This window comes from Balearica regulorum, chromosome 4, assembly GCF_011004875.1.
Source record: "Balearica regulorum gibbericeps isolate bBalReg1 chromosome 4, bBalReg1.pri, whole genome shotgun sequence".
NCBI classification, from domain to species: domain Eukaryota; kingdom Metazoa; phylum Chordata; class Aves; order Gruiformes; family Gruidae; genus Balearica; species Balearica regulorum.
This window is the reverse complement of record NC_046187.1, coordinates 52,517,048-52,539,520: the sequence shown is the minus strand read 5'-3', so window position 1 is coordinate 52,539,520 and position 22,473 is coordinate 52,517,048. Positions and strand designations below refer to the sequence as shown.

At 44.6% G+C, this 22,473-nt stretch overlaps 1 protein-coding gene across 6 annotated transcripts in view; it reads right to left on the bottom strand.

The window, feature by feature from the left end:
• The window catches only part of LNX1 (ligand of numb-protein X 1), a 138,084-nt gene that overhangs the window by 51,053 nt on the left and 64,558 nt on the right, over nucleotides 1–22,473 (bottom strand). Inside the window, exons 1-2 of one of the 6 annotated variants that reach the window (XM_075752154.1) lie at nucleotides 21,699–21,783; nucleotides 16,892–17,372 (exon numbers count right to left, since the gene is read on the bottom strand). In XM_075752154.1, the coding sequence (XP_075608269.1) occupies nucleotides 16,892–17,277 (386 nt within the window). In that variant the 5' untranslated portion in view covers nucleotides 17,278–17,372; nucleotides 21,699–21,783. Of the gene's footprint in view, nucleotides 1–12,973; nucleotides 13,355–13,849; nucleotides 13,929–16,891; nucleotides 17,373–21,698; nucleotides 21,784–22,473 lie in introns of those variants that run through there. The other 5 variants (XM_010304117.2, XM_075752155.1, XM_075752157.1 and 2 more) reach the window with 5 other exon arrangements.

Below are 22,473 nucleotides of genomic sequence, written 5' to 3'. Positions count from 1 at the left end.
CAGACCTATCCCACTCTTGAGCATTGCCAGGAGATGGGGAAAAAAATCGCACAGAAGCTTTTTGAATGAAGAAGACCCAAACTGTGAGCCCTGAATTTCCCTGCAGTCAACAGAAAAAACCCAAACCTGAACCCTCCACTTCCTTGTGCCCAGGGCACTGAGGTGAAATGGAGACATCAAAATGATTGCTCCTCCATCCCCATCACTGTGGTCAACCAGAGGTGTGGTGAGAGGGGACCAGGATTTGTTCCTAGTCTATAGCTACACCGTTCAGCTTCTTCAGCAGCTTATGAGATGGGCAGCAAGTCTGTTGACCCCTTAATCCCTTGAAGCCTTCTGTGGCAATGTGGATGACCCTTACAAGGACTAGCTTCAGCACTGGAGACAAACAGGGACCTTTCTGCACCCTTGCCCTTTAGCTGCAGATCTGACCATTCAGCGATGGGTCACTGTGTTTATCAGCAGTCCTGCTACTCTCCTGAAAACATCCTGCTTCAAAGGGACTTTCTGGTCAGTGTTAAAGTCATGGGGTTTATGTCTGCCTGTGCAGGAAGATAAATTTCAACAAAAAATACCAGGAGAAAAGTCACAATTTTGTAAGGTCTGTAGTCGTGAAGGGCTGTCACAAGGGACAGGAAAAGCAGAGTCTGAGGTTTTACAAAGCTCCCACACAAGGGTGTGTTTTTTTGGAAGGAGGGGGAGGTTGTCACAAAGATTGCAGAAGCCGGAGTCCATGACATTTTATTTGTATTGTTTCAACTCATTCACCCCCATTCCCTCAAGGGATGTTCTGTTTTTTAAAATTGCTGTTTCTGCTAAAAAACACATGGTGTGAATCAGTGTGGTTAGATGTTCCTTTACCCCCAAATATTTTTTTGGATCTCTACTGTTGTATCTCTCTGCTATATAGGTGTGAAAAATAGAAGTTTGCCCATGTACACAAACCCTCATTACAATGAAATTCAAGACAGTAATTTTCTGAAGTCAATGGAATAATATCTGTATAGAACTAATCTAAGTGAGGAAAAAATCAAGCACGTTGATATTGGTCTTTTCATTACTTCTTCCATCTTCCATAGCTTCCTCTGAGTACTGGAACAGCAGCTGGAGTAACAGCTGGAGATGAAGTCCTTGAACCAAAGAAATCGATTAGGTAAGAGGAATAAAACGATATAGGGGCGGAACTTAAGACGCCTATTTTCTTGGCTTATTTTATTTTCACTGTTTGTAGTGGGTTTTGTAGGACAGTTTGCAACTCTTTTAAGGATTTCAGTTCAGGTAGTAATTTAACTAGGCAGAGGATCAGTTGATAAAACTCTGATTAGAGGTCAGTTCTACAACTGAGCTATTTCACGGCCTGGCTGAACCTATGTTTAGTCTAACAGGTAGATGTTTAGAGTTCACCAAGACTGCTGAAGTGAAGTTAATATAAAGAGAGTCTCACCAAACCTGGTCAATCTATAAAGCTTTCTTTGTTTTTAGCTTTCAGCTCCACGTGTTTTGCTGAAGTTAAGCTCTGTGGCTTAAATTCAAAATTTACTCATACATTAATCCATAAATTTAAAATAAGAAGCATAACCAGCTCAGAGTTTTGCAGTGCTGCAATAGTGCAAGGCGATGGAAGACACATGGCTCGGCACACTCAGCAATATTAGAGTTAACCACAAGGGTCCTTGACAGATCAAGTCAGATGGTTTCTCTCTTTCCCTTTCCTCCTTACTCTCCTTGAACAAGGCAAGACACTCAAGCCCTTTCATAGACTGTTTCACAGACCAGTCAGGTGCATGGAGTCAAGAGAAGGGAGCAGACAGTGTCTCACCACCACCACCACAAGGAGAACAGGCCTTGTGCAGCCCCGGCAGAAGTGTCTCCACGGACTGACTGAACTTGCCAGCTTCAAGTGACTGAAATTATGGATGGGTGATCTCCATTCACCTACCAGAGTTAAAAACAGGACCAGTGTACTCTGTCCTTATCTTATTTTGACTCTGTGCATTTACTGCTGTGGTTACAATGGAGTCTATGTCCAAGAGCACCTTATATTTTTAAACGAGTTCAATTCTCCTTCACCAGACAGAAGAAACATGCTGCCATCATGCCATGCAGCGTTCAATGCCATGCTTCCCTGATAACCTTGATCCCTTGGTACTGCTGTACTGAGTGGGGCAGACGTGGGAGATACAAGAGCAAAGGTGTAAAGAAAACAGGAATTGAGAGGAAACAAGGGAAAGACAAAGATTTAGAGTAGCCAGGAACAGCCAGGTGGAAAATGGCTAAAGAAACCAAAACACAGCCTGGCACTCTGATGACAGAGACTGAATGAGCATCACAAGTCATGTCAAGGGAACCAACAGAAAGATCCCTATTCAAAGAGTTTCAAACCTGCAACTTCTCTCAAAACATATATAGGGCAGAAGCAACAAATTTGCACTTGGCAGGTAGCGTCAAGAGAGTTTATGTAACACTGCAAAAAGAGAAACACCTGTTTAAGAGTGAACTGTTATTTTTACGCAACACAAGTAAATCAAGCTCTTTCATCACAGAACAAGAAACTTCATGCTGTCAGCTGTGAGTTCTCTTGGTGGTATAAAGCATCACAGGGCACAAAATCACCATGGTATTTTTTGCATTGGATGTCAACCTCTATTTGCTGGGGATTTGAAAAACAGAGGAGACATGAAGCACAGGAATATCTGAACAACAATTAGCAGACCTTAACAAAAAGCAAGGAGACCATCACAAATCTATGAAATGCATTTTCTCTCTAAGAAAGAGACTGTTAACCGCTCTACCATACTGACTTAGCAAAAATATGAGTGATATAACTAAGCATCTGCTGAACAGGGACTTGGAAGGGAAGGGAAAAGAGATTGTGCAGATTGTGTTGTGAGGTAGGTGGAACATGAGTGAACACATTTTTGAAATTTCTGGTATGGATTACAGTTCATCAGCTCTAGAAGAGGGTACTTGATCTTGGCCTCCCTTTATAAATTTCTTTTGTTCCCTTGAGTCATGTTACTATTATTCAAGCCTAGATTACAAAAAAGGCTGCTCTGTGGGACTTTGCATTTATTTGCTTTGTCAGCTTAACATATTAAGTGCAAGTTTATACATACACTATGCATCTTATTAAATGCTCTGTCCTGTTTTGGTCTGTTCTCTTCTGATTTATTTTGAACTCAAAGACCGTAACCGTAAGTGTCTTCGAACCTACAGATGCTTAGACCACTGGGGAAACAGCAGAAAAAAAGTGAAATGCAGCAACCATTACTGTCCAACTTCATTACACTCATGCCTTGGAAGGATTAAACAAGAATATACTGGAATTTAATCTCCTCTGAGGGAAGAAACTGGAAGCAGCATGTTTGCTAGAAATGATGCATACTCAATCCACTAAAAATCATCAAGATATCCAAAATTCAAACACAATTTAGAAATGGACATTGAGAAAATTTACAGACACTCACCAAGGAAAGTACATTTCTATGGCCATATGCTTGACCCACAAAAGCACAGAGCAGGTGGAAAGCAGATGTGCAGAACACAGCATGTCCCCAACACTGGTGCACGATGCGCAGGACTCTGCCGATCCTATGCCAGGGCCTGGGTCACAGCCGGGAGGCACAAGGACGGCATGGATTGCAGTAGCCACCACTGGGCACCCATGGCAGGATCTTCTTAGCATTTCTAGACTGATTTACTAATATTACTAGTATCACTATTTCCATCACAGCCTGGGTTAGGTCACAGTAGCAGCAACTGGCACTTTCAACTATGCTCATCCCCACAACAGATTCCAACAACTGCAACCACAGCAGTGCCGAGAGCAAAAAAGAAACACCAGCGTATACACACTGCATTTGGGAAAGAATTGTATTCATGCTTTCTCCAACAGTGCCGTCTTCCTGCTGTAATTACAAACCAGGTAGTAATGCTCAAAGGAGAGATATGCCAAATGTTTAAACCAGAACCAGCAGCAAGACTCCTTTTGGAGCAAGTCGCAACCACCTCCTGGGATTCCTGCTCCCACTGCAAAACCTGTTTGGCGAAGGGCTGCGTTGTAACATGTGCTCTTCATATACAGTGCTTATTTCTGACTGCAATTTAGCCTTTTGGCAGGAGATGTTCATACATATCAAGCGAAACAGCCTTGCTCATCCATATCAACCTACACATCCTCTTATAGTAGCAGCAGCACAGTGTACTCTCTGCTTCCAGTGGTCTCCTGTGGATCACACGACAGATTTGGTTAATCATGCCCATCTCCTCTCCATAAAAGCCTTCTCCATGTGGGATGTTTTCTGGCCTTTCATACTGTTGAGTTATAAAATACACAAGTGAAAGGGCCTCTGTGGATGCTCCTGTGAAACCATTCCACTATTCATTTTACATGGGAATGAAGGTTAAGAACAGTTGGACATCACCAGTGCTAACTGAATGTTAAAAATAACATAAAACAGTAATACTTATCACCTATGGGAGGAGAAAATAAAATATCAGAAATATGCTTTCAAAAATAGTACTGTCTGTTCTTAATAAAACACAAAACATAACAAGGCCACCAGTCTGCTAATCTTATCCATTCACTAAGTTCTGCAGAGGAGAGAGGAAAATACAATCCTTAAAGCATGTCAGATTCCCCTCACTTAGTAACCCAGAGGTTACTAAATTATTGAAATTCTACATTAAGAATATATTATACGCTGTCTAGAGAATGATGAGACTACAGTGCATAATATATAGAGCGGTATAAGCTTCCCAATTTATGCACATGAAATGACTTGCTGACCTAAAACACTTGCTTCCTCCCAACATGATTTCAAAAGAGTCCAGGAGGGAAAAATAAATCCCAAAGTAATACACTGATGATCAAATTTTGCAGCTGAAATTTATACCACTAAAGACTTTTTATTCATTTATTTAAGCAAATAATATGCAGTGAGTTAGTAGAAGAGCAAATATAAAAATAAGCATGTCTCCAGCAACTGCAAATATCTTGTCTTAACCTGACTTCATGCTGTGACACACAGCAATGTCATGGAGCAAGACAACTCCACAAGGACAGAGGAGTCAATGGTGGCTGTTTCCTCCTCACTCAGGTATACATTATATTCAGCTCAGTGTCTTGATAAAAAGAAGAGAGAATTAATACCAGAGCAGACACAGTCAATGCTACATGTGATCGTTACAAATCTGATTGTTTGTCTGCCCTGCTGAGAAGAACAAGACTTTATCAATAAAGTTTGACGGTGCTGCCAATAGAAATTCAACCAAAAGGAGTCAGAAACTTCCTAGAAATATGGCTTGACTTGCCTACTGTTACAGTCAACCTCTTTTCCTTCATATTGGGAGGACCTGTTGTACAATATGTAGAAGTTATGGATGCTTCACAGTTCTTTTTTTTTTATATAAAAGTTGTACAGCATCTGTTGCAATCTCCAGCCTTTTCACTAGGTTGCTTCTGAAATTGCTTCAATCTATATTCAGAATCTGTTGTCAATTAATAAATTATATGAATGGATAAAGCATGTTCTAGAGAGCCCAAGGATTCACTGGCTAAAATCAGTCTTCACCAGCTGCAACTTTGCTGAGGCTTAGGGATGAATTTAACTTTCTAAGATGTTTTAAAAAAAAGTTCACATTCTTAATCCTAAAATAGAGTTCAGTGCCAAGACAGGAATCCTTCAGTGGCAGTGGGGTCTTAGTCATGACATATGACACGTCATTGACTAACAGATACCTCCATTGACGTACCAGTTCAAAACAGAGGGGCCAGCCTGGACCCTCCTTTTGGAATGGCAAAAGCAGCCACATCTATGCCATCACACAGGCTACGCTATTACTCCAACATTGCCGCTGCTTTTGTGTCCTGTGCTGTTGGCATCCTCATGCACCCGCTCACTACATGGCTTGGGGGGGCAGTTTGGACACGCAGTCACATGCCAAGATGCAGAAAATCAGTTCTAGTCCCTGAACAATAGCTCTGCTCACGGAGAAGATCACAAAACGCAGCTGGATGCTCCGTAGTCTGGGGATCTTGAAGGCAGATTCCCCCAAAAGGTCAAGAGTGTTAAAAAAAACCAAAAACGACCCTCAGACCTACTAGTCTGCTTCCCTACAGTGGCACGAGCTGCGTTGCAGCTGATGTCAGAACCAGTATTCAGAGCAGGATTTAAGCTATGACAGGCATAAGAGCTCTGCAAGAGCAGTGTTTATCCTCGCGTTGCAGGACAGCCCAGTTCTGCCAGATTTGTCAAGAGAAATAGCTCAAGGAAAAATATCCTTGTCATGCTGCCAGTGCCAGTGCTAAACTAGGTTAATTGTCAGAGAGATGCGGAGGTCGGCCAAACTTGCAGCATACGGCCTGCGTGGCTTAATGTCAGATGAGAAATGAGAGTCTGTTGCTTGTGAGTAACCACTGACATCCTGCAACTCCCATCACCTCGCTCCTTCCTCCTACGCCACTGGCCATCCAGGGCTCCCCTAGTGCTTTCCCCTCTCTGGTCCCCATCCCAGAACCAGCCTCTGAGGGGGGTAAGATTTGCCCCGTCCATGCTCCCGTTACTTGGGCAAGGCATGTGAGCACACTTCTGAGCAGCCTACACAAAAATCAGACATAACTGAGACATAACTCATTCATGAAAAGAAACCTTTCTGCCAACCATAATTATTGCATTGCCTTTCCAGCTTGGCAGGGTTTCACTTTTTTTGGCTGGCTCAGGTTTTACTTTTGGCAACAAAATGTATTTGTTGAGATTGACACTGTCCAACATCAGCCTTTTCCAAAGGTGTGAGAAGGCTCAGCCATGAGAAAACATGCCAGCAGAGGAAAAGGTCTAATTCTGATCTCAAGTGTGTAGGTAGCTGTGGATGGAGTAAAGGCGAGTTTCATGCATGCACAGAAGAAATAAGATCTTTCTCAAAGTATAACTGAAATGCCAACTTTCATTACACACAAAATTCCCAGGCAGAATCAACAAATTCTTAAAGCTCTCAAAGGGTTTTTGGTTTCTGGAGCTGTACCAGGCAAATTTATTTCTGCACCTAGAATCACAGTGCTGGGGAAAAAGATGCTAACCAGTAACACTTACTCATGCCACGAAAATGCAGCCCTCTCTAACCTGGATTGTGGAACCAGGCAGGATGTGCAGGTGGAAAACAGTACCGTCTCTGGGAAAGGGTGGGAAAAGGTGGGGACGAGACCCGGACCCTTCCGTGCTGCTAAGGGGAAAACACTGCATATTTGGCAGAGTGCAATTAGTCCTTGGTCAAAGAGTGACTGGACCCACAATGGCGGTGGTCAGTGGAAACAACCACTTTCTGCTGCACCTCCTGTGCTGGCAGCATAGTCTGTGTCAAACACTCCTGAACGCAACACCTAATGTATTTAGAAAATTTATATTCAGCACCTCAACACCATGAGTTTAGACTAAAACTCCTCCTGTACTTCTAAGAATAATACAGTATATTTGCAGCTCACCTACATGTGCTTCTGCTTGGAGGCTTTCAGGCCACATTTGTACTAAAATGTCAAGCTTTACTGTGCAATTCTAAGGGCTGGAAATATGAAGATGAGTGTAAGAAGATGACCTTTTGCTTTTTAAACTGAAATTCTCACATAAACTCCTTCCTCTGGCTGGCATTTATGCTCCCAATCAGTACGGCTTGTGGCAGCACAAGGGATGGTTTGCTGCTTGCTCCCTAAATCCTTGCCACTGCCTCCCCCTTTGCACGTCATTGGTACAACAGGGATTTGTGCTGGCAACAGCTTCCTACCTCGCTCGTTTGTAAGAAACCCACAGAGCACAGCAGCCAAACTCAGCCCTGGCTGCAGCGTCCTCCTGACATGAAGTCTGAGCATCTGGGGATGGTGGACACGAGTCTCAAAGGCTCCCGCTGACTCGGCACTGTGCGCCAGGAGCCAGGGGAGCTGGTGGAGTGCGGTCGGACACAAGGCAAGGAGGGGACAGGTTGGGGAAGTGACACTAGCTGTTGTTGGAGATTTTGGGAGAGATCCCAGAAGTCTGAAGGAAAACCAGCTCCTGGGAGGATCTGCTGCCCTTGCGGAGAGCTTGGGGAGAAACAGAAAGGGAGCCTGACAGTGCCCAGTGCCTGCTGCTCCCCTGTACCACAGTACCTGCCCGGACTTGATGTAAGATAATACCCAGATCAGAAGTTTTCCCAAAGAGGATATTGGAGACAGGAAGAGTCAGGAACTGAGACATTTCTTGCTTCTACACAAGATGCCAGAGCTTGCCATGTTTCCACCCTGGCCTCTTTGTGAGGCTATAGCATAGGGGTGAAACTAATGGGCAGCCCTGGATGCACCCATGCCTTTCTGCTTTAATTCACCTCAATTCTGCTTTCCCTGAGAGGCATCCAATTCTAGTACACCGGAAAAGAACCTTCACATTTTATCCGAGCATACTTTGTCCTGGCTATTTAATGCAGGTATTCCAAATATTTAATTTATATTTTCATTCAAGATTCTTTCCATTCAAGCCTTGCTTTCCAACACTTTCAGCTTTAATTAACCTCAAAGCTTAACTCCGACACAGATTTCCATGCATGCAGCTTTGCACTGAGTAGGGAGGCCAACACATGGCTTCTGCAGTGGACTAACACTCGAACTCAAAAGGCGCTCTAGGCTTATCAATTTTCTCACAAATAATGTGTGCCTTGCACTGCCCAGTCTCCATGCAGCTAACTTCACAAGGACAGACTTGAAGCCAGACACAAGTTTCCCCACCGAGTTGAACAGAAATTAAAGAAATCGGCCGCACGCTTAAGCTCAGTGCTGGTAGGGGGCCGGGAGAGCGCACCTAATAACTTGACCTAAATTGTATTTACTGTAAAAAAGACATGCCCAAGGACACTGGGACACAGCTGGCACTTGCGCCTCTTCTTTTTAAATTGAATGACCAGAGAAACAAAATTTTACTGGCTATTCCAGCCTAAAGTGCTGTTTAGAAATTTAAGAGAATATAAAAGTTATATGGGGAAACTTGAGCCAGTTAATTTGGTGAGATCCCTTTGACTGTTTCATGTAAAACCCAAGAAGGGTAAGAAAAAGAGAATTAATTTTTTGCATGCGGGAGTAGGTTGCGCATTTCACTCAAACAAACAATAGATTTTTTTAAAAATGGCTTGATTCAAATTAGTGAGTTGGATCTAGCTGGTGTATTACCAGCAGTGACTAAGGCCAGGAGCTGTTTAATCCTTGGAGGGAAGCAGTGCCAGCAAGCATGGCTGCCACAGGCTCCCCAGCGCTCGACCTGTGCTGAGCACACGCGATGCCTGGCATCCTCCCCGACGCTCACTCGGTCAGCACAGCCACGTGCCGAAGGGGGATTAGGTTGGAAACCACCCCACATTTTCCACGTGACTGAGGTCCTCAGAGGGACAAGGTGGGGTTATTCATCACCTAGTCTCACATCCTCCTTCCCCTCATAATTTTATTTCTAAGTGGCCTATGGATGTCAAAGTACAGAAAATACTTCTAAAGAGAAATACCCTGCTCCACAGGTCCTGCTTCAAAGTGAGAGGGATAGCAATGGAGGTCAGCATCCCTCGATGTGGGTGGTTCCACTGGCTCTTCGCCCCTGGGAGAGCCTCCTGCAGTGGCCATAGGCTGCCTCTCCATCCACATGGCTTTTTTTTAAACCAGGGGAATAACATACCCTGACTCAAAAGAATGCTTGGGCAAGTATTTCCTTTCTGAAGATATCTTAGATAAGAAAGAGAGCAGATGTCTGTTGAAGCAGCTTTACAGGGATATAAAGGAGAAGGCATGGACCCTGGACTGGGACTGTGTGTATCTCAAGGACCTCACAGACCCTTACAATGCCGAGAGCCATTGGGCTGGTGTGGTTACATCCCACCAGCTTCCAAAGGCTCAGCGGGGGAGACCTCACAGATTTCTCTTGTCCTTCTGCCAGGTGTTTCCATGGGCTTCTCCTCAGGAGGGAGCACCCTGGCTTAACTCTGGCTGCTCTTCATGATTTGGCTAAGAGCAAGAAGGACAAGAAGAGCATCTGTGCTGAGATCTTGTTGGGAGCAAGGAAGAGACAACAGGCAGTGGCCAGGGAAGTGGTTTTAGTGCAGGTGACAGTGTCAGGACATACGTATTTGCTTGCTGAGAGTACCTGTAATTATCAGACTGCTAACAGAAAACTAAAAATAGCAGCACCCAACATCCATCCCATCAACTGTCACTGTAAGATGTCTGTACATCTCTCGTTCCTACCCGTGTGGCACCCAGCTGAAGGGCAACGATATGACACAGCCTTTCCACAACTTCATTTCTCCTCTTTGACTCTGCTAAAATCTCTTTATTTCTTAGAGAGATTCCAGAGTCTGCGTCTCCAGACAGGCTTTGGGCTATACTGTAATCTCTATTCCCCAAGCTGCCCATTCTGCACTTCTGAAAAAAAAAAATGCCCTCAAACCAAAGCAAACCCCCCAAAGCAACACAAATAACCTAACCTTTGCTTGAATGGGGTAGAAGGGAAGAGATGGGCTGTATGAGCAGGAGGGCAGTGTGAATCCCAGTGCTCTTATTCTCTCTCTTGCGCCGGCATCAGTGACAATAACTGTGTCCCCCATGGTCCTCCAGCTCTTCCTTTGCTGCTCACAGCCCTGCCAACCCCCTCCTCCCCCGTGGCTGGCATCTCTGGTGGCTGCCAGCCAAAAAAATAATGAGTCCTGACCAAGGCCAGTATTTGTACTGGCCAGCAATCAAAGATAGCATGATAATGAAAAGTTTTCCGCTTTTTACGGTCTTGTTTCGAGCCGTGGGACAAGCCATCAGATATGCTACACGTAGTGGTAGCTTTTCAGTTGCCTGTGGGGAAGGATTTATGAAGCTGCATCTGTGGGCTTTGGGTCACAAAAGGGCTGGTTCAGTAAACCTGTTCCCCCAAGTGCCAGGCTGTCCTGGAAACCAGTGCTCACGCTGTCCCACTCACAAATCTTTGCATGAAAAATGTCCTGCATACAAGTGCCTGAGCAACCAAAGTAGCAACCTGTAGGTTGTAACATTCATATAAACTGATTAAACAGGACTGAAAACAGTATTCCTCTTTCTCTTTCAACCTCTGCTATTAGAGAGGACTTTGAGTCCATCCCACAGATTAGTACATCAGTGCCTTGTGCGGCATCCAGCAGCAGCCAGAGGCACTGAATACATGCGGAGGAGGAGGAGAAATTACCGAAATGAGCTCAAACAGCCCAGTGCCCTTTTGGATTATGTCAACCCCAGCAAATCCTACTTCCTGCTGGCCCGGCCAGAGAGAGAGAGATGTGCGAGGTCCTGAGAACCAGGTCCCAGTGCCAGGTAGCATCCAGGGCTGGGCACCGGGGAGGGGACGTGCACCTCCCATTGCTGACAACCAAAGATGCACGTCTGAGCCCCAGCCCACACCCACTCAGTGAAGAAAAACTGCCAACATCCAGCGAGACTAACATCTCTGTGGGTTAGAAGGCTAAATAAATAAGAGACGAATAGCTACCGTACGTCGTAGCCCTTTACCCCGGGAGAATCAGTGAACCTGAATTCCCCAAGAAAAGCAAGCAGGCTGTGTCTGCGCCTGTGCTCTGATTAATCTCATCAGTTTGTTTTCCTGGAAACTAGATGTCCCAGATGCCATTGTTTCCATCATATATGTTCATCATCTGCTCTGTTTTGAGCTTGATTGCTCCTGTAGCCTGCTTGGCTTAACTGCTTTTTGTTTGTTTTTGCGTTTCTTTTTTTAAAAATTTATGTTCTTAAACAAAATGCCAGTAAATTAAAATGAGGGCATAGCTGCAACCCCCAACGCCAGAGTCGTTAAGTGTTTAAAAACACCTATAGCATACAGAAATCCCAAGCAGTTGTATGCAGTGTGACTAAATTATTAATAGCTGCCATGCATATCACACAAGGATTTCAAAAGGGGACTTTTTGTTTCTGCAAAACACTGCTATTTTTGTCTGACAGTAGAGACAAAATCATTTGGAAATTAGTCTCATTGGTACTAATCACAACTGCTACAAAAACATGCCCACTGTAGACACAATACAGTCATTTTTCATTTTTGAGCAGAATTAGCCATTTCATTCATTATCTCAAGGAAGATCTTGGAGTTTATAATTTTTTAAAACACAAACAAAACATAATTATTAAAGCATACTGGAACAAATATCTATTTCTATTCATAAAAGCCCTCAACTAGAACAATAACATTCAAACACAAATCAAACTAGTATCATTTACAGATGATACATAGAATATTTGTGTTATGGGTTGGGAAGATCAGCTACGTGGTTGTTTGAGGTGGTGTTTTTTTTAAGACGTGAAGATATATGCATGGATTGCTACATTCAAATTTGCGTTATAGAGAACATCATAACATTCTACTGTGGGCAAAAACGCAAATACGGGAAATTTCTTTCCTGTCTCAAGTGAATTATTTCTGGTGAAAAGCTTCTCAGCGTTTTGCTACAGGCACGCAGCTTTACACACAGAACATTATGCATGTACACACAGAGAGCGCTCTACCAGGGGTGTCTATCCTGATGTCCTCCTCTATGCCCAGCTCCCCTGCAAAGCTATTTATGGCAAGTAAAGACACAGATTCAGAAATGAAAACAAAACAAAACAAAACAAAACAACAACCACCAAAAACGTCAGCACAGAAAAGCAAGTTGATAAGGAAAAAGGCAGCTTCACTCGGTATGTCTCGGCTGCTTCTGAAGCAGAAAGCAATGGGGACATACTGCTATTATTAGCCCTCCGGATGGGAAGCAGCTAGTTCGCAGCATGGTTTGAAGCTGTTGGCAGGACGTTGCGGGGTTTTCTTCACATGTACGCACATGCACAGACAGACAGGCAGACAAACAGACCCCCAAAAACACCCGTGGCGAGCCCCTTCCCGCCACTCAGGTGAGACAGACAGACAGAGAGCACGACGCCGGCGCGACTGTGCGTACTCACAGCTCGGAGTACAAGAAGTGCAGGTTGCCCACATTGTCTATGTAGTTTGCAGGACTTAGCCAAGGTAGGACCAGTAACAGGAGAGCCTTCATTTTCAGTGCAGGGCTGGCACTGCTGCTAGGTTTCCTCCTTCCAACTGTCTCTCTGTGCTGGTGGGACACACAACGTGAAGCTTTTGTGCCAGCCAAGCCCCTTCTAAGAGAGCCTTTCCATTTCAACGCAATGGTAGCACATTATGAATCGAGCTTAAATCCCTTAAAGGAAGCTACACTGCAAAAATCATTGACCTGTAAGAGGATTACTCGATCTGACTCTCAGATGGGTAGATGTGAGGGTTTAGGGACAGCACAGCGTGGTTGGCGAGACAGTGACTTATGCTGCAGAGGAGAGCGATGCTCGGGGAAGAGACCTGCCTCCTGCAGGATTCAGAGTGGTTCTTCAGAGGCAGCTGGTACGTTTACATCACTGCCCACAAGCAGATGGGTTACAGGCTAAACTGCATCACGGAAGGGTGTAGCTGTCTGACAAAGGGGGGGAAAAAAATGCCCCCCGTGGAGTTTTTGAAGCAGGCGATATCAGAAGACCACACCTTTTTAAAGTAAAACACCACAAAAGATCACAGCCAACTGCTGGCTGTTTGCATCTCAGTCTGAATTCCCCAAATCAAGTCGGATGTTTTTGTGCAAACATAAATCATGTAGTAATCCAAGGACATGTCTCTTCTCGGGGTTGGTTGGTTATTTTATTTTTGAAGGATGCAAGAGCAAACATTTTAAATAAGGATGCTTTTAACGGACTACTCCATGGTAACCAGTGTTTAAAAAAAGAATTAAAAAGTTCTCGCATCAATAACAAAGCAAAAAACAGCAAACTCACCTTGTTCCATCAGCGACCTTGTCTCTGATCAGGGCAAGCTTTCATTTTCTCTCTGAGAACCAGGACTGGTCCGAGTCTGAATCATGCAAGAAATGCAAGGACTGCCGACTGCCCTGGTGACTCTAGCAGGGTCTACTTTAATTTATTCACTGAGAACACAGATCACGTTCAGTCAAGATTTCAGATGGACTCAGAGCTGCTCTTGCCGCAGGCATCGCGTTGTTTATGATTTTTTTTTTTTTTTTATTAGCAAAGTCGCACACTTTCTCTCTCCTCTATTGATTCACCAGAGTTAAAGAGAACAGTGTCAGCTCAGGCTGCTCAGTCTGTGCCTGAGCACGCTGGAGCTGGTGCCTGAAGAGCACAACGCCCTTCTCCTCTCCTGCCCTGCCATGAGTTGGAGGTGGGATAGCGAGGGAGGTTTCTGCACTTCTGAGAACAAAATTAGGCAGAGGTATACCTTTGGTGACAATTAATTAATGCTGCGCTTAAAAAATTAAAGGTACTGCACAGTCTCTGCAAGCACAAGTTTGCAGAAGTCCATCTTTCAGAGTCAGTCAGAAAGTTCCCTCCTAATTCTTCCCTTGGGTAGGGATTCCAGTGAGGTTGCACCACCCACACCCTGGAAAGCTGAACCCCTCCAGCAGCAAAGGTTCCCCATGATTTCCTACTCCTCTGCCTCTGCCCTTTGGCCTTAAGGTAACTCAGCCCTCCACACCGAGGAAGGAGAATCCACGTCACGAGTGGCAAAGAAGCAGCCGCCCAGCCTACGTAGCACTGCCGTGTACTGCACTGCCTTAGAGGCTTTAGGGTTGGATGGGAAGGGACCTCACTGCTCTGTCCCTCCAGTCCCTGCTCTCTGGGTTTTCTAAGCCGGCACTTGGTGTGGGGAGCCTGGCACAGGTGACGAAGAACAGCAAGAGGCTGTGGGAACATGTTCCTAAGGCAATTCCTCCTACCCCTGGTTGGGCTCAGGCCAAGTCAGCCAGAGACATAGGATCTTGAAGATCCTGGGGGGAAAATCCAGCCTATGGACATTCAGTAATAAGCACTGGAATAAAACTTGCCAGGCTTTTGCAGGATCAAATCATGGTTTACAACACTGCAATTCTGCAAAGCATTCATGTGAAGGGTTTCTTTACTACTACCTCAAGGAGGAAAACCCAAGACACTGGAGTGACTTACACATGTCCATGTAGGAGAGTCAACACTAGAAATCCGGAATTGTGCTAGTTGCGTGGCTTCTGTGTAAAAAACACATTATTGGGGAGGGGGTGGTTCCTGCTAGTTCTGTGGCCACAGCTCCATCATCTCGAAAAAATGAAGGCAAAAAGGAGGATCTAAAATACATTACAGTCAGCTATCTGTATAGCAAAGGGAAAGGGTATTTGCACTAGGGGACCAAGATTTTGTGGTTGGAACCTGTAGAGAAACATAACCTCAGTGACAGCAGCTCACAGCAGACCCTTTGCCTGCATAACTATTGAAATCCGTATTTGAGGCATGTCAGAGAAGTACTGACCAAAGGCAGAAAGTTATAAGTAACCTTTCTAATTTTTTCCCTCAGCAGCCGAAAGCTAACCTTGTAGAGCGCTGCTGGCCTGGGTGGGAGGCTGCTGCCGCCACCTCTTATGCCATGAGACAGCAACAACCTCAAGAGGGAAAGCCAGGTCCACAACTCGGTGGGCCAAGGGCACCCAAATCCGCAAACACCCAGCCTCTAGCATGTGTAAAGTGGGCTTTTGCCCTCTGCAAGGGGTTTATTGCTAATGGGATTCTTTTTCAGTTTTAGTAATGCAAAATGGATACTTTTTTGGTTGGTTAAACCGACATAACTTCAGTGAATATCTTAAGTGAATAAATTCCTCACAAGAATCCAGGTGCTTTAGGAAATGAGGTCTCCAGTTCAGAGAGGGACATGTTTGAATGGCAGGCTTCAGAGCCATTTCCAGCTACGGGCTTCAAGACCCAGAAGCCCGCAGCCATGCGAACATGCTCCGGCTCACCAGGGACGCTCTGACCCTCAGCATTACCATGTCTGTGCAGGGATGTGTCCCCAGCAGCAGCCTGGAACCCTGTGCTGGTCACCCAGGGCTTCCACTGCACCACACAGGCAGAAGCACACACCTAGGAACATGACACACCTGCAAACCTCAGGGGAAGCCATTTCGCTGGACAATAGATACAGGCCACAAAAAAGGGCATCTCTTAGACCCTCACAACGCCTCAAATCCGAAGTGCTGTTACCTGGACTACGCCAAAGCATTTGCCTGCCATCAGAAATCACAGCCCTGAATGTATCTCTTTACTCTTCTGCCTTCATTTTAAAAGATAGACGACGTAAGACAAAAGCAGCACCATGTGCTTTTACGCTGCAAAACAGAGGGTTGTCCATCACCAGTTCTCTCCTTGCAGAGGAACCAAAGTGCTCCCTGAAGATGTCTCTCCCAGAGGTGAGAGACAGGGTGTCCTGGCCATCAGGAGAGGTAAGCCTGGAGGGGGACTCCAGCCTTCCACACCATGTTGGAGAAGCCTGGGCTCTGCGAGCCCCACGGTGTGGTGAGTGCTCACCTGGAAGAAAGGAGCACTCAGCTCCAAAGACCAATACCAAACCAGAATATTTTCTGCTCTACTTCTCATATAGGTCATTTGTGATTCAAAAAAAGATTGAAGAAAGGGCAATCATAAAACCCTTAATGTACTACTAAAATATTTATGATAGCTCAGCTTCCCAAAACTCACAGATCTCTTCGGATGACTAAATACACACTTCCATTATGCAGCTAATCACAAGGTATCCACCCAGAACTGCTAACGATAGCATGAAATACCTTGAATACATTTGATTCTAAAAAAAGAGATATTGTCAAATAAAGGGACTAAATTCAGCTCTAAATTCATGATACTGTAGGCATTCTTTGGGAATGAAACCTATAAATCTTTCTTTATATTAATTGTCTATTTTAATCAGCACTAATTGAAGATATTTTTTCCTCTCTTTAAGAAAAAGAATGAAAAAAGGGTTTATCGGCAACAACTTACTGGGTTTGAAAATGCTGTTCGAGGTGACCGCGTTGCACGACCTCTGAGCAGTGTTCTGTGAAAGGGCAGCTAACCATTAGCTTGTCCAGGAGGTTATTCACTAGTATGCTGGACTTCCTGCACGTCTGGAGAATCACAAGCTTGCGGTCCATGGGGCAGAAGTCCTTTTCCACGAGGAAGTTCGTAAGGCAGGCTGTGCAGAAGGTGTGACCACACAGCGTGTCTAATGGCTGAAGCAAAGGTTGCAGGCAAATGTGGCATATCAGATCATCATCTACTTCTTCGGTGTAGCTGTACAAGTGGTTTTCTTCCGGTAAATGTGCTTGGCCACAGGTGACACAGAGTGGCAGGGAGCTGTCCTCCATTTCTTCTTCTTTCTGGCTCATAATTGGAATTGATGCAATTCAAAAGAGGGCAGACGGAAATACCCGACCTGTTTTCTATTTGTGAGAGCCACAGCAAGGCTTGTGTGCCATCAGATCTGTGGGGAAGAAAGCCAAAGGGTTATGTTCTGGGTTGGTTTTTCTTACCGTACTTACAGTATGTATCTGGATACGAAGTACTCCAGCAGGTTTTAGGGATGGATTGCATCTTTGGGACAGGAGGGTAAAGGAAAGAAGTGAAAAAAATTTTAGAAAGAGAGCATTAATTCCAGTGACTTCTTTCCTTTTAAATCTAGCTCAATTTACACAATTACTCTCATTGGAAAGAAAGCTATGAAAATAGGAAGAATACTACAGGCATTTAATGGTTAAAAACCTTAAATGAACAATAAGGTTAAAAACCTTAAATGAGCATATAATTGCAGTTCCAGTCAGCTGATTTTGTGGTCACATTACTTCTGCTAGAAAAGCATCATCACATGTAGGCAAACATTGCAAGACTGTATGCAGAAATACAGGTAAGAACAATGGTTACTGCCCAAGCCGCCTGCTCAGCACAGCGAGGGAGAGCAGCAACTTCACCCAACACACACCAGCGTACAGACACTGTATGCGCAGCTGGAGGGAGGACACTTTTGGAGTCTAAACCATCTAACTCACCCTCTAAACCATTCTCTTCCCACAGCAGCAATGGGTCTCTCTGATTTTCAAAGCCATCAAACACAAGACCCCATCCTTTACATTCTGCACGATGGCGTTACTGACAGCAAGAATGGACTTTGGGGAGAGTTCAGATCGTCGTCGTCTTGCCTCAGGGACCTGGGACCCTGCATTCAAAGCTCATCTGCTTATCACCCTATGGCACTGCTCTGGATACCTCAAGTCAAGTAATTATAACCATCTGCACCAGCATAAGCAGCTCAAAACTTTATTTTACTTCCCAAAGCACCAAATACCTCACGCGCTGAAGTCCACAACACAATGCCAAGTACTGTATCACTCAAAATTAGGCCTATTCCCTTCATAATTTGTATTACAGAAACCCAGTATGTCCCTAACTACAGACCCAATCAGCTCTGCCCACAGCACCTGCCGGCTGGTATTTTAAAGATGTAAACTCTGTGGGTGGCAGCAAAACTGAAGAGTAATTTGTATTTTTTACTTGATGAACCCCAACTGCTCGTTGGAACTCTTATGTCTCATTACATCTATGCTTATTTTGATATACTGCTTTGAAAATAAACATGAAGATATAAAATATGCAATGGCCTAATTACTACTTTTCCTTGAAAATGTAAATCTTATTTGCTGCTCTGCCGTAACACTGTACCCTTGCTTCCAGCTTGACTTAATTTGCTTAGACAATGTGTCAGCCTCAGACACCCATGTTTGAGGGCAAATGAGGGAAAGAATTTAAAAAAAAAAAAAAATCTGGCTATGACAGAGCACATTTTCATATAAAATAAACCCTTATTTTTATGCAAAGCTCACGGGCTCTGAACCTGAGAAATTAAACTTTAACACAGCAAGGTTTTTCTGACATAAAGGTAAAATGATAGCTCCACTAACTCTAACCAGATGCTTAAATGTCAAACAATCATTTCAATGGTTTGCTAGATCCTATTCTTATGTAGCAATTATACTAAGTGGCTGTATAATAATATTTTTTGCTTGCAAGACTAAGTTCTGCATGAGCTCTGTCTCCTGATTAGCAGTAGCTTCATTTGAATTAAGACCATTGCCTATCAGAATTCTTGCAGATATTTAAAGTACTCTATACTGTGGCAAATGTCTCCTTTTGCAAAAATATTCACCAGAGCTTTATGAATAGGTCTGTATGAAGAAACAAACATCTTTCTACAGTGCAGGACATAGCTCTACCTGCTATCATCTTAATATAGGAATTAAACCCAGTATTATTTGGTTCTACTAAGGTGACTCACAGCAAAATGAAACAAGAGAAAAGATGATCATGAAGCTGAGGTGGGGACCGTTTGAGCACTGCAAGTGACTCCGGGTAGGTAGCTCTTAGCGAACCTCTTGACGAAGTGGGGTGGTCACGAGCTGGTGTTTGATCTACCAGTAGCTGTGTTTCACAGAGTGAGCGGGAGAGCATTCAGCCGACCTCCGCATCCCTCGCTCATGGAGGGAGTCCATCCGAAGTCAACAGGGTCGCTTGCAAGAGTGACAATATGCAGCGTGGCAATTTGCAGGATTATGGCTTTAAAAATAGCCATGAAATGTATTAGAAATAAAAAAACCATGACAAAAATAGCATTGCTTTATGAACTTTGTTCTTTCCTACATTTTCAAAATGCCTTGCACCTGGGGCAACCAGGTGACCAGACAATATCATGTTGTTTCTCCAGTCTCCTGCCATGTTCTCTTGTGCCAGCACACACAGGTGGACCCACGTGTGTGCCATCCCCGTGCACCACACACCAGAACACGGCCAACCCAAACATTTTGTGGCCTTATGGATGTTCCCAAGAGCAGAAACTCTTGCTTTCTGCTGGCAGGAGACCAAATGCATGGCTCCCATCAGCAAGCCTGCTGAAAGCTGGACCCAAAGCCCTGCTCTGAGGCAGGAGCAGCCCACAGGATAGGAGCACGGGCATCCAAATGGCCCCCTAACCCTGAAAGTACTGCTCCTCCCCTCCCCCATGTACAACAACACATCAGCTCCCCTGATACAAATTAGGTGCAACTGGAAACAGTGAAGTGACTATAATTATTTCTGCATTGACAATGGAGAAAGAGAGCCATCGCTGCCCTGAGGCCATGCTCTGCTGCAGCAAAAATGATGAGGGAAGCCCCAGTGGATGCAAAGCCAAACTGTCCTGGCCACATCACGGATGCTGTGTGAACCTGACATGTTAACAATGAAAAAGTTAACAGTGAAAAACTGCAGGTGTGGGGAGCTGTACCTGAATTTTACAATGTTTACGTAAATTACAAATACTTGCTACATCACAGGGAAACAAAAACATCCACATTAATTAGCAATAAGCATTGAATTTTTAGGACTTAATTCAAGTCCGATGTCCTCTATCATTTAGAAAATTTAGATGAGATAATAGCATAAATTTGGCGGGGGGGGGGGGAAATCTATCAGCCTCTGGCTAATCTGGTCCATGTTCACCCATAATAAACCTTCTTAAACTGCTGGACATATCAAGCAATGAAATGATCGCCGTCTGTCCTTGGGAAGTGATTACACCTCCACAGGATTTAGCACGGAGGGCGCGTGATGGAGTTGTTGCACAGGTTCGGTCAGAGGCAGATATTGTTTGTAATGTTTGCAGTCCTTTGTATTTATAACATTTATGTGCTGTCATAACAAACTACATAACTAATTTCACGTCTTTTTAGGAAGCTCAAAGCTTTGGTGTTAAGCTTTGCTAACGGTTCCACTTGAAAAATGCAGAAGAGAGGGAAAAGGGGATTTAAAATTGACCCATTGATAACCAGTGCGTATTTGTACTTCTTCTGATAACTATGAATAATAAAACACACTTTGAGCAAGAAACTCTGTACAGGTAGATGGTAAACCACAGCTAAGTGAAAAAAAGGCAATTATTACCTGGCTGAACGCCTCTTCTTTGAGGCCTGTGCTTGGGAGAGGAGGAGAGGGGAAAGTAGGGGGGGAGGCATCCTACATCCATCTGCAGTCAGTGTTAACACCACTGGCAACTCAGCAGGGCGAGGATGTCACCTTAGCAGCCTCACGCTGGCTTACAGCGAGAGCCATATTTACAGGGAGCAGTGGGTGCATGGGTGATTGGCAGGAGGAGCTGTTAGACATGGTGGTGGTGCCATGCCCAAGAAGACAACGCCAGTGTTTGCCACTTTGCTGCTGTGCAGGAAGTTTCTAAAAACTTGGGTCTCAGATTTAGCATAATTGTACAGTGCCTAGCACAGCTTGGCTTAGATAAATGCCATTAAATACTGATTTGTAAGAATTTCACAGTGTTGTGACACAGCAGCAAATCAAGCTCCAGCCGAAGGCACGGATCTAAAGCACAGGGATATGGTGCAAATGACAAAGGCAGAACACCGTCATCCTGGATATCCATTTTGCCAAGCTTTCAGCCACCAGCTGGAATGAGAATGCTCACATCAAGGCAAGAAGTATCTCCCAGGGCTGTGACCACAGTGAAAGCCAGTATCACGGTAACACATTTTTGTAAAAAGTTACCCAAAAGACTGCACTGATTTGAAGCAGTTTGCATCTTACAGGTCTTCACTGCTTGGGAATTTGCAGTGTTTAAGAGAATAGCAAAGAAAACCCAGACAAAAAGGATGGGCACTAAACATGGAAAATAGCTAGAGAGAATCCCTTTCATCCCCTTGCACAGCCAAGCCCATGATTGTCCCAACCCGATGAAGCATTTAAGCAACATTAAGCTTAAATCCTGACTTACCATTACAGCTACGCTGGCAGCAGCGCGGCAAGAGAGGGCTTGCCGAGCAGAGTGGCAAAGCCCCACCGCCTCCGCTCAGCCACACCGTCAAATATTAACCCAGCACTTCAGGAAGCTGCACTTGGAAGTAGCATGGAAGAAGCTTCAGGTAGGAAAAAATGAGTAACCAAGGCTAAAAGAGAAAGAATTAAGTGATGAAAGATAGTGAGGAAGTGGCTAACACAGGAAGGAATAAACAGATGCCTAAAGGCCAGAGAAACTGTGACACAGAGCCTGGAAGGGCAGCAACCAGCTTAAATCTCAAACAGCCGTGAACGGGCATCACTTGAAAATGAAGGAGTGACACGGATGAGCTGCTGAACAGGTAGAGGAATTTAGCTCCACTAACTGAAGTAGCATGGCTTGGGGATAACAAAATCCTCAGTCAAGGGAAAGGGTGGCCAGCATGCGAAGGGAAAATGGATTCTGAATAGTGCAGTCAGATCGCCAAATATTAGTCGGTTTGGGTTTCGTTTGGTTTGGTTTTCTCTCTGTGTATTTAAGTAACACATTTTATTAATGTTCCTGTTCTATTTTTTTACTCTAAGCATGTGCATAACAAATCCTATATCCGCTGATTAAAAGGGGATGCCTTTTCCTGCCCTGTTTCTCTGCCACACAACCCTGTAGGAGGTAGAGGTACTACTGGTAGAGCTGTTGTGCTCCTCTTAGCCATGCTGTGATAACAAAGTTGTGCTGTGTTCTTCCCCCAGCCCCTGCATGGGCTGTTGTCTCC